Here is a 14,257-nt window from a genome sequence, read left to right on the forward strand (position 1 = left end):
ACTGCTTTAGGAAAAAAGAAAAACAGTGGATGGTTCTCACCTGCAGGAATGTGATGTCATCATTTATCGTCTCCTCTTCTATGGCTCTGATTGTGTCTGAAAGAGATGTGATCTCTCTGCTCATCTTCTCAATCTTCTCCTTCATCACCTGACTCTTTTGCTCCTCTTCCTCCCTCAGTGCAGCTATCCTGGCTGCCTCTTCATCTCGTAGAAACTGGTGCAGCTTCTCAAACTCCTGTTTGATCTGTTTATCTGTGTGCTGGGCCTGAGTCTGGATGATCACATATACAGTAATACAAAAGTTGTTTTTATTGTTGCTGAAATGAAAACTCCTGTGTCTAATCTGGTCCATATCTCACCTTAATGTGTGCTGATGTTTGATCCCAGATGAGTTTAACTTTTTCAAAGGTCTTGAATTTATTTCTTAGGGGCTCCAGTTTAATCTTGAGTTCCTCCTGAAATACACACAGACTTTACTGTGTAACAACTACTGCAGTAAACACAAGTGTAAAGATTTGCAATCCACTGGTGTTGACATTGAGTAGTTATGGAGCCATGTATCTGCAAATTGAATTCCTTATTAATTCTTCATAGATAACTTTTTGTGTAAGCATTATTAAACTCATCTGAGCATTCCTACCTTAATATCTAGTGCAGCCTCATTGATGGGACTGAAGTTGTGGGTTTTGTGGGTTTTTGAGTCCCGACACACATAACACACAGGTTGTCTATCTTCCAGACAGAAGAGCTTGAGTTTCTCACTGTGCAGACTGCAGAGCACCTCAGACCCTGCTGAAGCTCTCTGACTTTTCTCCCGTAAGAAGGTCTCACACAGGTTCCTTAATGCCATGTTAGGAGGGTAATCGTCCTTTGAGCACTTTCTCCTGCAGACTGGACAGTCTCTGGATCCTTTAGTGTCCCAGAACTGCTGCAGACAGGCTTTACACACACTGTGAGCACAGGTCAAAAGGACAGGATCCTTGAAGAAGTCACAGCACACAGGACAGCCGAGATCCTCTTCAAGTTTAGAAGCCATTTTGTCTTTCCACTACACTGTCCTTTCTGAAGGCTGTTTGCGCTCACTTTCAGCAGTCTGAGACGTCAAGTCAATCCATAACTCTGAGTCTTCCCTGTTGCAAACTTTGATCTGCAAGAACTTCGGCCTCACCAGCTTCACTGCCCAAACTGTTTTCCTCTTTAGTCTAAACACAGTTTTTAATCCCACATGACAGCGTCTAGTGAAGGACGGAGAATCAACCTGCAATCAACTTTACTACCTCTGGTGTCAATCAGTCAGATGGCGGGACTATGGTAAAGAAGGATTCTAATTGGTCAGCCGTAGTTGCCAGAGCAGTTCCCCTATCACTGCTGCCAATGACTGCTCTCGAGTTCAGCTCAAAGTCCCTGTTGTGGGTGTGGCCTGTACCTGCTAGAGACACAGAGACTGACCCCAGATCAGTGATTTACACACAGACTTTGATCCTGACGTTCAGGTTAAAAGTAGACAGGCAACAGGTTCCATGCATGGTATGCAGGAATAATTTGCCTAAATAATGAAACAAATAATCCATACTACAATTTAATGTTATTGTGGAGAAAAAATAAAGACATTGAGCGAGGTGTCTATAAGTCACATGCAATCACACTGATATCATGTGTTGTATTGTGTTAATCATTAAACTGCAGTAAAAAGACATGCAGTAGACACTCACACTAACACTGTGCTGTTCTATCTGAAACTTGAGTTTTAGTTTTTTGTTTTTAAATGACACACATGTCATTTGAATTAATTATTGATCTTGTCTGATCTTAACTGTAACTGTGTAACAGTCTTATTATTGTGATGTGTAGAGCCTGCTGAATGTCTGCTGTTCTCAGTGAGTGGAGTGAGTGAGGGACAACATTAGCCTGACGATGTCATACTCATAATTCTAGTCAGAATATGAGTCTGAGTCTGCTCCATTGAGCTGTGATTATGGGGCGTGTTTCAACGAACCAGGAAAGAAAATGCCTCTTTGTTCAATTGGATACCTAGAACTAATCAGAGCAACGTAGTATGACCATCTGATACATTAAACTTTTACTGGATCCCGTAGGAAGGACGGCAAAAACATCTTTTCGATCGACAAATGCCTTAATCACGTTTCTCTGTTCCTCTTTCAAAATGAATGCGCCTTCAATATCTGTGAGATATGCTTGATCATGTTATACTATAAGTTTAGCAGCGAGGCTAGCTAGCTACTATGCATTTCAATGGGTTTTTTGTGTAAGTGTTAACAATAACCTAAAAATAATGGTCTAGAGAGCTTTAGTTAAGACCAACAATATTCTGCAACATTCGTGTTGCACATACACAACTAACTGAGTCAATTTAGACATTAAAAAAGTCGTGTAGATAGCTTAATTCACATAAAATATTTCCCACTAACAGGCTCACGAGGTGCTGCCATCTTTGTTGGATTTCGAATCTACCGCTTGATCATCTGTCCATCATCGTATAAAGCCCGCCCTGGCACTTTGATTGGCTGTACTGTTTTCTACCAGGAAAAATGTCTCCCCAACGGTCGCAGAGCCAGACCGAACTTCCCGACCAACACAAGGGATGCCAACAAAATGAACAAGCTGGTGAGGAAGGCTATCTCCGTTGTGGGAAAAGATTTGGACAACCTGGAGGAGGTTGCGGAGGAGAGGACGAGGAGGAAGCTGGATGCTATCCTGAGGAACCCTTCCCATCCCTTCTATGACGAGCTACAGCAGATGGGGACCACGTTCAGCCACAGACTGATCCCTCCTCGGCACATAACGCCTTGGTCAGTCCTTTGTATAAATATATATATATACAGCCGCGGAAAAAATTAAGAGACCACTTCAAAATTATCAGTTTCTCTGGTTTTACTATTTATTGGTATGTGTTAAAGTAAAATGTACATTTTTGTTTTATTCTATAACCTACTGGCAACATTCCTACCAAATTTCAAATAAAAATATTGTCATTTAGATCATTTATTTGCAGAAACATGACAATTGGTCAAAATAGCAAAAAAGATGCAGTGTCTTCAGATCTCGAATAATGCAAAGAAAACAAGCTCATATTCATTTTTAAACTACACAATACTAATGCTTTAACTTAGGAAGAGTTCAGAAATCAATATTTGGTGGAATAACCTTGATTTAAAATCACAACTTTCATGTGTCTTGGCATGCTCTCCACCAGTCTTTCACATTGCCGTTGGGTGACTTTATGCTACTCCTGGCGCAAGAATTCAAGCAGCTCGGCTTCTTTTCATGGCTTGTGACCATCCATCTTCCTCTTGATCACATTTCAGAGTTTTTTTTATGGGATTCAGGTCTCGAAATTGGGCTGGCCATGACAGGGTCCTGATCTGGTGATACTCCATCCACACCTTTACTGGCCTGGCTGTGTGGCATGGAGCATTGCCCTGCTGGAAAAAACACTTCTCAGAGTTGGGGAACATTGTCAGAGCAAAAGGAAGCAAGTTTTTCTTCCGGGACAACGTTGTACTTTGCCTGGCTGAGGTTTGTAAAAGACCATAAGAATTGAACCAAAGCTGACTGGAGGTCCCTAAGTTCGTCTTCTCTGATGAGTCCAATTTCACAGTAGGTGCAAGACTCTGTGGCTTGTAGGCCTCTCCAGGTCTCCGTCTAACCATCAGACGACCATGTGTTGGGCAAAGCTGAAAATTGGACTCATCAGAGAAGACGAACTAGGAGACCCTCCAGTCCGCTTTGGTTTAATCCTTATGGTCTTTTACAAACCTCAGCCAGGCAAAGTACAACGTTGTCCCGGAAGAAAAACTTGCTTCCTTTTGCTCTGACAATGTTCCCCAACTCTGAGAAGTGTTTTTTCCAGCAGGGCAATGCTCCATGCCACACAGCCAGGCCAGTAAAGGTGTGGATGGAGTATCACCAGATCAGGACCCTGTCATGGCCAGCCCAATTTCGAGACCTGAATCCCATAAAAAAAACTCTGAAATGTGATCAAGAGGAAGATGGATGGTCACAAGCCATGAAAAGAAGCCGAGCTGCTTGAATTCTTGCACCAGTAGTAGCATAAAGTCACCCAACGGCAATGTGAAAGACTGGTGGAGAGCATGCCAAGACACATGAAAGTTGTGATTTTAAATCAAGGTTATTCCACCAAATATTGATTTCTGAACTCTTCCTAAGTTAAAGCATTAGTATTGTGTAGTTTAAAAATTAATATGAGCTTGTTTTCTTTGCATTATTCGAGGTCTGAAGACACTGCATCTTTTTTGCTATTTTGACCAATTGTCATTTTTCTGCAAATAAATGATCTAAATGACAATATTTTTATTTGAAATTTGGTAGGAATGTTGCCAGTAGGTTATAGAATAAATCTAAAATGTACATTTTACTTTAACACATACCAATAAATAGTAAAACCAGAGAAACTGATAATTTTGAAGTGGTCTCTTAATTTTTTCCGCGGCTGTATATATATATATATATATATATATATATATATATATATATATCTCACACTTAATACACATGCAAGCTCTTACATCCAGAGACCTAGTCTAGAATATACAGATGGTTGCCATAACCCCCTCCATTTAAGTAAAAACCCTCTCTGCTACAGCAAGGACCTCAGATGTCACATATACCCCGTAAGCAAGTGGGATGGTGGCTGAGTATTTAATGACACATACCGCGATTCTGATTCGCGAAAGGGTGTTGATATTTGAGCTCAACAGCCAATTAATTTACACCCTTCCGTCCTCCTGAGCTCTGTGTTGATTGGCTGGGATTGTTGCTCGGTCTGAGCCTCTTTGTTGGTGTCCCATTTGAAGAACTAGGACTGTGTGCGAACACCAGAGCTTTAGTACTAGAGGGACAAGAGGAGATATTCACTGAATTTGACTAAAAGTGAATGAGATTAGAATCACGGAGTGGACCTTTAACAGCACAGAAGTCTGACCAGGTGTGAAGCCCTGTCGATAGGCAGAGCGCCATCTACTGGAGTGGAGGAGCGCGATAGAACTGTAAAGAGTTGACAGATTGAATGACTGACACACATGAGAGCAGGGGAGGCCAGGTTAGGGTTTATAAGGTGAAATACTCTCTGTTAGACCACAGGTATAACAACCTGTTTAGGGTTTATAAGGTGAAATACTCTCTGTTACACCACAGGAATAACAGGTTAGGGTTTATGAGGTGAAATACTCTCTGTTAGACCACAGGAATAACAACCTGTTTAGGGTTTATAAGGTGAAATACTCTCTGTTAGATTACAGGAATAACAACCTGTTTAGGGTTTATAAGGTGAAATACTCTCTGTTAGACCACAGGAATAACAACCTGTTTCAACTGTGCTCTGTGGTTAACCACTTTGAGTGTTTTTGTATTGTAGTTATGGTTACTGTCCATTCACATGGTTGTTCCAGCACACTTGGAACTTGTACAGTAACATCCTAAAAGAGAAGTGAAGTAAAGTGAGAGTGATTCTTCTTGACATTCAGACTCTTCTTGACATTAAGACTGCAAATGTGTGCTCTCTTTGATTACTGATTGCACTGAATAAAGACAATAGCTGAATTAGTTTATGTAGATATGCACTAGTTGTATGTATGTTTTATTTTATATTTTATTGTGAATTTCCCTTATTTTGGACACAAACGAGTAGAACGTCATTAAAAGAAGGCTTCAAAATCTAAAATTAAACATAATTGCTTACAAAACTGTCATAATGAGAATGATTTGCCTCTTTAGAAAAGTTTAAATCAAAACAAATGAGTATCAAATGTTTGCAAAAGGTATTTGTAAAAGGTACATTTCTGTCAAGCCGGTCAATTCAGTAACCATGTTGCGTCACCATCAGCATACGTTTAGAAAATAAAAGGATGTTGTTTAGGAATATCTTTAACATCACATTTCTGTCAATAATATTTGCCCTTCAATTTGCCATATTTACAGAGTTCAGATTACGTGAGACCTCTGGGATTTTCTTAAGGCAACCAATTAGTTAGAATGGTTAATGCATGAAGACATTTTAACAGCATGAACAAGTCATTATTAACCTGGCAAAAGGAAGTGACATCATCTCTTGTTGTGCTGCTCTACTTTCACTGAAGCACCCACTGGTAACATCCTCAAAGGAGAGAGTTTACGGGCAACATTAAAGTACGGAAACACTCTCTCAGTGAAAGTGTGTCTGAGTGTGTGTAGGTGTGTGTTATTATCAGGGTCAGAGATTGACACCTTTCCTCTGTCCCAGTCCAGCTTCACTGTGATCCTCTGGAGTTTCTGCTTCACTGTGAGGAGAGTAGGGGGCTGTGGTGGAGACCATGCTCTATATTCACCATCTTTATAACACACATACCACCGTCCACTCATGGAGGTAAAGTCTCCCTTCCTCTGGAGAGACTCTGTCATCACACCCACAAGCCACCATGTGTTCTCTCCAACCTCCACATCCCAGCAGTGAGTCCCTGAGTTAAAGCCCTCTGAGCCCAGGACACTGGCAGCCTCATCAAATCTCTCTGGGTTATCAGGAAGCTGCTGCCACTCATCATTGAGTCTCACACTGGTCAGATCCTCAGACAGGATGAGACATGGGTGTGCAGTGTTGGGATCCAGAGTCACAGGAGCTGCAGAGTGAGAAACACAAATGGTTTAGGTGGAAAGAGCACACAAAAAGAGAAACATACACACAACTAGAGGTCGTTATCTGTATCTATATTTGTATCCGTTAAACCATCAAAATGATCTGTCTTTGTGTCTGGATTCAGAGAGAAGGCCGGGAGTGGGCGTGGCTTATGTCAGAAGTCATGTTAAATCAGGCACATGTTGTATTTTTTGCCTAATATTCATTGGTAATGCAATTGGTGTGCTTTCAAAGCATCCAACTGATTCACTGTATTTATTTATGTATTATATTATTAAGTATGAAATATATTTTCACTTCCTCATACTGTACTTTTCATCTGCTTTTTCTTAATTTTTATCTGAACTAAGTTTTATGAACTGTCTGAACCCGACAGCTAGTCCAAATGTCTGTGGTACAGTGAACCACATCGCCCTCCATGCTTAACAGGGATTTCCTCACCTTTTCTTTAACATCACAGTACAGGTTATGCATTCCTAATGTTGTTAGGTGTTTCACATCCCTGCCTCATTGCCTATTGTGGCCTTCATTTGCAGCTGACTTTAGTCCCATCAGCTGGGCTGGTTGTAAAGTGCTCCCAGATAGCACTGGTGATTCTAGGGATGCTGTAGAATCTATTGCTAGGTCCTAAAATAGCGTGTGTGTATACCATAGTCAATAATTAAATGCATCTTATATCTAGTTATACTGTAATTGTTGCTGTTATTTGGACTAAGGCGAGAATGTAAGCATTTCTGATTGAATATACTTATGATGGTTTGACCTGAGTGAGGTGTGATTAGTGGTCTCACTGTCCCCCTCCTCTTCGTCAAGTCAAAGTGCCCTGATGGCCCTGGGCCTCATGAAAACAGGGGGCCACCCCTTAATATAACTGAAATGTTACAATGGTTGATTAAGATATTTTTAGGCTGAGCTCTCTATGAGTGAACTTCGGTCTGTCTCCCTTGGCGTGCACCATTGTACAAGATTAAACCTGTTTCCTGAACTGATCATATCTCAGACTGAGTCTCCAAATATATGGTTTAAAATATTACTATCAAATGGAGGTTCCAACCACGAGATACATTTCTTGGATTTGCTGAGATTTAAATATGCTGTAAGAGTCCTCTTCAGATTAATAATTTGCTATTAATCTGAAGGTGTTTTAATTTGAAAGGAGATACCTTTTTTTCTGAAGTGCAGGAAGTGATGTGTGAATGTTCTCGTTAGTTTTAGTAATGAATCTATGAAGTGAAGTTGCCAGTCGCTAGAACCTGCCTTTTAATGAACCTATTTAATTAGAAATTCTTCTTCTTCTTTGACCATCATTAGAAGCTTCCATTACACATCAGGCATTCAAGGGCCACTGGAATCTGGATGAAAAACGACTTTATGAGATAATTCTGTAACTAAAACATGTTGCTTCCTTTCTCTAGCCATGGACACCTCTGTCCCCTGAGCAACAAATGAGTGCGTGTGTGTCTGTGTGTGTGCGCCGGCCGGCTGTATGAATGGACTAAACCACTTTATGAATTGACTAAAACACAACTGCTTCACTGACTAAGTGAGAATACATGACAGTGATAATCTCGCTCTGGTTATACACAAAAATACAGCGTTAAAAAAAATAAAGCCGTATGGCGTTAGAACTCCGTTTTGCTGCAAAGTAATCGGTAAGGAATGCTGTGTTTACATATCTGATGCGACCAGTTCTAAACTGAACACTTTCATTTTGTTTTAATTCATCTTATAGTCGTCATGTGTCTTTAAGTTTCATTCCTTGTTCACGCTGTTTTATTTTCATTTTCCGGATGTTTATCATGTACATGTACATGTGGTTATACGCAGGGTGCGATTTGCCGGGGGGGATGGTGGGGATTTACCCCCCCTCTGTTTTTTTTTTGTTCACTGAATTAGCGAGTTCTGTCCAAAACAGTTGCGTTTCAGTTTCAAAGTTTCAGTTTCGGTTTCAGTATTTCAACGTGAATGAGAGGGAGCACAAGAACTGAGCGTCTAGCAGCGATTATCATATCATAGACATATATGATGCATGTATATGAAGAGAATTAGGCTATGTATTGCTTGTTTTTTTTTCCATGATAAAAAAAAAAAAAAAAACATCCCCCCCTCTGGTTTTTGGACAAATCGCACCCTGGTTATACGTCTCTACTCTCACGGCTGAGACACGATGGTTATTTTTACATCGGGAAGGAATTTGACCCAAAACCGACACCACCAAATTGGCTAAACGAGTGGTTTACTCTGAGAATACATTGGGTTTCACCTCCCCTTGTGAGAGTATGACATCTTCAGGGGAGAGAGACTGAAAAATCAAGGCCTACTTTTATTATATGTACTGTATATGCTATTATTCATTGGCTAATTAAGCTGTTTTTAACCAATGGCATTGTGTGAAACCTTAGTTAGCCTACTAACATGAAAGAAATAGGCTAGTCTTAATCATGGCCAGAGGACACATATTTAATATGTTTTATACCAGGGGTTTTCAACGGGTTTTGTCCCAGGGACCACCATTCTGACTAGAAAGTAATCAGCAGCCCACTGATGTGCTCGCGTGCGTGCGTGCGTGCGTGCGTGCGTGCGTGCGTGCGTGGAGAGAGGAGAGACGTGTCAGTGTGAAATCTGGGCATGGTCTATTCGTGGTGAAATGGTAGACAGCGACAGTCTAATATCATTATCTGATTCAAGCCTCGCCCTGTGCTTATTCTTCAAGTACACCAGTATAGAAAAAACGCTGTGTGCGTGTGTGTGTCTGTGTGAGTGTGTGTGTGTCTGTGTTTTGTGTTTGAAATGGATGTATACACTTACTGTATTGAACAATCTCCTGCATCTTCTCCCAGACTCTGAACTTCAGGTTGCCCAGGTGTTTTGCCACATTGATCAGAGCTCCTGAAACCCTCTCTGGATCCTGCAGTGTGCACTGGGCTCTGGAATAACATTCAGGAGTCAGTGCTGCTGTGGGTTTGGGTTCAGAACCACAGAGAAGAGATAGGGGGCAGATCACTCACCTTTCCACTGTGCTCTTGTAGTTCTGTGAAAAAACAAAAGATGTAAAGCATTGACAATAACGCTTGATGTTAAATTCTTCTACACTAACCACTTAAAGGAAACTTAAGCAAACTATCAATGCCAGTAGTGCTTCCAGGAATTTAACACTACCATTGATTAATATACAGCCGCGGAAAAAATTAAGAGACCACTTCAAAATTATCAGTTTCTCTGGTTTTACTATTTATTGGTATGTGTTAAAGTAAAATGTACATTTTAGTTGTATTCTATAACCTACTGGCAACATTCCTACCAAATTTCAAATAAAAATATTGTCATTTAGATCATTTATTTGCAGAAAAATGACAATTGGTCAAAATAGCAAAAAAGATGCAGTGTCTTCAGATCTCGAATAATGCAAAGAAAACAAGCTCATATTCATTTTTAAACTACACAATACTAATGCTTTAACTTAGGAAGAGTTCAGAAATCAATATTTGGTGGAATAACCTTGATTTAAAATCACAACTTTCATGTGTCTTGGCATGCTCTCCACCAGTCTTTCACATTGCCGTTGGGTGACTTTATGCTACTCCTGGCGCAAGAATTCAAGCAGCTCGGCTTCTTTTCATGGCTTGTGACCATCCATCTTCCTCTTGATCACATTTCAGAGTTTTTTTTATGGGATTCAGGTCTCGAAATTGGGCTGGCCATGACAGGGTCCTGATCTGGTGATACTCCATCCACACCTTTACTGGCCTGGCTGTGTGGCATGGAAAATTGCCCTGCTGGAAAAAACACTTCTCAGAGTTGGGGAACATTGTCAGAGCAAAAGGAAGCAAGTTTTTCTTCCGGGACAACGTTGTACTTTGCCTGGCTGAGGTTTGTAAAAGACCATAAGGATTGAACCAAAGCCGACTGGATGGTCTCCTAGTTCGTCTTCTCTGATGAGTCCAATTTCACAGTAGGTGTAAGACTCTGTGGCTTGTAGGCCTCTCCAGGTCTCCGTCTAACCATCAGACGACCATGTGTTGGGCAAAGCTGAAAATTGTACTCATCAGAGAAGACGAACTAGGAGACCTTCCAGTCTGCTTTGGTTCAATCCTTATGGTCTTTTACAAACCTCAGCCAGGCAAAGTACAACGTTGTCCCGGAAGAAAAACTTGCTTACTTTTGCTCTGACAATGTTCCCCAACTCTGAGAAGTGTTTTTTCCAGCAGGGCAATGCTCCATGCCACACAGCCAGGCCAGTAAAGGTGTGGATGGAGTATCACCAGATCAGGACCCTGTCATGGCCAGCCCAATTTTGAGACCTGAATCCCATAAAAAAAACTCTGAAATGTGATCAAGAGGAAGATGGATGGTCACAAGCCATGAAAAGAAGCCGAGCTGCTTGAATTCTTGCGCCAGGAGTAGCATAAAGTCACCCAACGGCAATGTGAAAGACTGGTTGAGAGCATGCCAAGACACATGAAAGTTGTGATTTTAAATCAAGGTTATTCCACAAAATATTGATTTCTGAACTCTTCCTAAGTTAAAGCATTAGTATTGTGTAGTTTAAAAATGAATATGAGCTTGTTTTCTTTGCATTATTCGAGATCTGAAGACACTGCATCTTTTTTGCTATTTTGACCAATTGTCATTTTTCTGCAAATAAATGATCTAAATGACAATATTTTTATTTGAAATTTGGTAGGAATGTTGCCAGTAGGTTATAGAATAAAACTAAAATGTACATTTTACTTTAACACATACCAATAAATAGTAAAACCAGAGAAACTGATAATTTTGAAGTGGTCTCTTAATTTTTTCCGCGGCTGTATAGTTGTATGAAAAACAGGAACTTTTAAATCCGTATTACTTGCCATCTTTATTGTTAAGTGTATTGGTTTGTCAGATTATTCTTAACTACTATAGAACCTGTAATCCTGAGAGTGTTGTTAACATAAGGCATAGCTTTTTAGCCACTGACCCATTCATGGAACCCTATATTATTATCATTTCCATACACACAGTGTATACATCTGCTTTCTTTGTGGAATCAGAAATGTTTTCTCCTGTTAAAGACACGGTTTAGGAAAAAAGAAAAACAGAACCGGTTTTTACCTGCAGGAATGTGATGTCATAATTTATCAACTCATCTTCTATGGCTCTGATTGAGTCTAAAAGAGATGAGATCTCTCTGCTCATCTTCTCAATCTTCTCCTTCATCATCTGACTCTTCTGCTCCTCTTCCTCCCACAGTGCAGCTAACCTGGCTACCTCTTCATCTCGTAGAAACTGGTGCAGCTTCTCAAACTCCTCCTTGATCTGTTTCTCTGTGTGCTGGGTCTGAGTCTGGAATAAGGTCAATAACAGAGAAAGTGTCTTCTAGGGAATTCCTCTGGATTAACACACTTCATAAAAGCTTCTTCCAATGTCTGTAGATATTGTATTCATGCTTGAGTCCTGACTCTCACCTTAATGTGCTTTGCTGTTTCATCAAAGGTGAGTTTTACTTTTTCAAAAGCCTTTAGCTTTTCCTTTAAGGGATCCACTTTGACCTTGAGCTCCTCCGGGAAGAGAGCGCGCGAGAGAGAGAGAGAGAGAGAGAGAGAGAGAGAGAGAGAGAGAGAGAGAGAGAGAGAGAGAGAGAGAGAGAGAGAGAGAGAGAGAGAGAGAGAGAGAGAGAGAGAGAGAGAGAGAGAGAGAGAGAGAGAGAGAGAGAGATAATACAGTAGTCTTGTCTCACATGTCAGTGAGCCTCTTGACTACAGCAATACTGAGTCCGATTTCTAGATATAACTTTGGCAAAACATGGATTGTCATCACTAAAGCAACAAATGGATGCATTTCTATTGGATGTTTTGTGAATACATTTGGATCGCCTTTTTGAGGGCAGAAGGAAGTGAAATGATGGGGCTGCCACCTAGTGTTGTATTCCAGTAATAACAGCAACTACAGGGATTTTCAAATGTTGTGATTAGCAAATCATTGTTTATAATGATGGAATAAATATTAAGCTGTAGCTTGTTGTTAATTATCCAATACAATATATTGTGGTCATTAAACTTACCTTGTGGTCAACTGTTAGCACTTCAGTAGTGGGACTGCAGTTGTGATTCTTATGTTGTTTTGAGTCTTGACACGAGTAACACACAAGCTGCTGATCATCATGACAAAACAGCTTGAGTTTGTCGCCATGGAGACTACAGAGTGCTCCTCTCTGACCTCTCTCCTGTACGAAGGTCTCACACAGGTTTTTTAATGCAAGGTTCATTGGTGGCTCGTCCTTTGAAGACCACCTCCTGCAGACTGGACATTCTCTGGATCCTTTGGTTCCCCAGTACTGCTGCAGACAGGCTTTACAGAAGCTGTGACTACATGACAGAAGAACTGGGTCCTTGAAGATGTCAGTGCACACAGGACAGGATAAATCCTCCTCCAACTTCGAAGCCATTTTCCAAGATTAAATATAAATCCAGTGGAAGCCTATCTCTCTGTGTTTTTCCCCAAACCTTTCTTTTACTTTCAGGAGCTTCCAGTCAGTTTTGGAGTCCTCTTGTTGTTTTAACCTACATGCAAGTATGGCAACATCTCCATCGTCTTTATGAGAACAACTATGTCCAGTTTTAATGTTTTTAAATTATATTCTCAGCTGCAAGAACATTTAGTAGAAGTGTAACGTCGAGTGCTGCTCCTCCAACATTCTCTCACACGCTCTGCACAACCCCGCCCCCTCTCTCCCTCTGCCTCGTCAGAAGTCCTTTAGACCATAAACATTTATATAAATAGACCCACCTGTTTTGGGTCATAGACACAAATAGGCATGTTTGGATCATATATCATAGACATCTATATTTGTCTATACTTTGGATCGCTTGTCAACGTCGCCGTCATATTGGAGAGGTGAAGACTGGCCTGTAAACAAACGCAAGTAACCGGTGGAGCTGCGGTTTTTCTGGATAAAAATCACTATAGTGTTTGCATTTCTCAACCGATTTTATTTTTATATTCAAGGGTGTATGATCTACGTGGAGTACCAATCATGATTTGTCTTGATGTTACTTAGAATCTCGATATATAATCGCCGTGGCAATGTACATGTACTGTATGATAATCGTTGCTAAACGCTCAATGTTCTTGTGTTCCCACAGCTGTGGGGGTGGGTTTGTGCGTGTGTGCGTGTGCTCCCACAGCTCATTCACTTTGAAATACTGAAAAGTAATCTAAACTATCGAAACAGTGCTACTTGACCTAATAATAATAGACCCTCATCGAGGAAAATGGAACAAAATCTACATAGCCTACAAATCAAAAAGTGAGACACTGGCAGTGAGTCTGGTTTCTATATTTTGTTTCAAATATGTTTATTGAGAAACATATCCTTCAACAGTGAAATGTGCTGTCCTTTATGGCGTGATGTGCTCAGGCACTGAGTAGTTGTGTTGTTCCACCATTAGACTAATTTGTTTGTAAGTGTTTCCGTTAAAGCCCTGACAACCTTAAAATTACCTGCTTCAGTAATAAAAGATCAGAATATGGTTATGAAATCAGTTTCTACATTATTTCCTTAATCAAGTCATTTATGTTACATTCCGGGCTTAGACATCAGTGCCAAACACACACACACACACACAC

General features: G+C 40.6%; 1 protein-coding gene across 1 annotated transcript in view; it reads right to left on the reverse strand.

Moving 5' to 3' along the window:
- LOC308365976 (uncharacterized protein) overlaps nt 1–13,321 on the reverse strand; it is a gene marked incomplete at its 3' end in the record, with an annotated part of 16,505 nt that extends 3,184 nt beyond the window's left edge. The window contains exons 1-9 of the mRNA XM_080839611.1: nt 12,693–13,321; nt 12,097–12,189; nt 11,744–11,974; nt 9,658–9,680; nt 9,458–9,576; nt 6,085–6,632; nt 641–1,048; nt 360–455; nt 41–271 (exon numbers count right to left, since the gene is read on the reverse strand). Coding sequence (XP_080695737.1) covers nt 41–271; nt 360–455; nt 641–1,048; nt 6,085–6,632; nt 9,458–9,576; nt 9,658–9,680; nt 11,744–11,974; nt 12,097–12,189; nt 12,693–13,076 — 2,133 coding nt within the window. The 5' untranslated portion in view covers nt 13,077–13,321. The remainder of the gene's footprint in view (nt 1–40; nt 272–359; nt 456–640; nt 1,049–6,084; nt 6,633–9,457; nt 9,577–9,657; nt 9,681–11,743; nt 11,975–12,096; nt 12,190–12,692) is intronic.
- Between the last annotated feature and the right edge of the window lie 936 nt (nt 13,322–14,257).

Source organism: Sprattus sprattus (assembly GCF_963457725.1).
Source record: "Sprattus sprattus genome assembly, chromosome: 5".
Classification (NCBI taxonomy): Eukaryota; Metazoa; Chordata; class Actinopteri; order Clupeiformes; family Clupeidae; genus Sprattus; species Sprattus sprattus.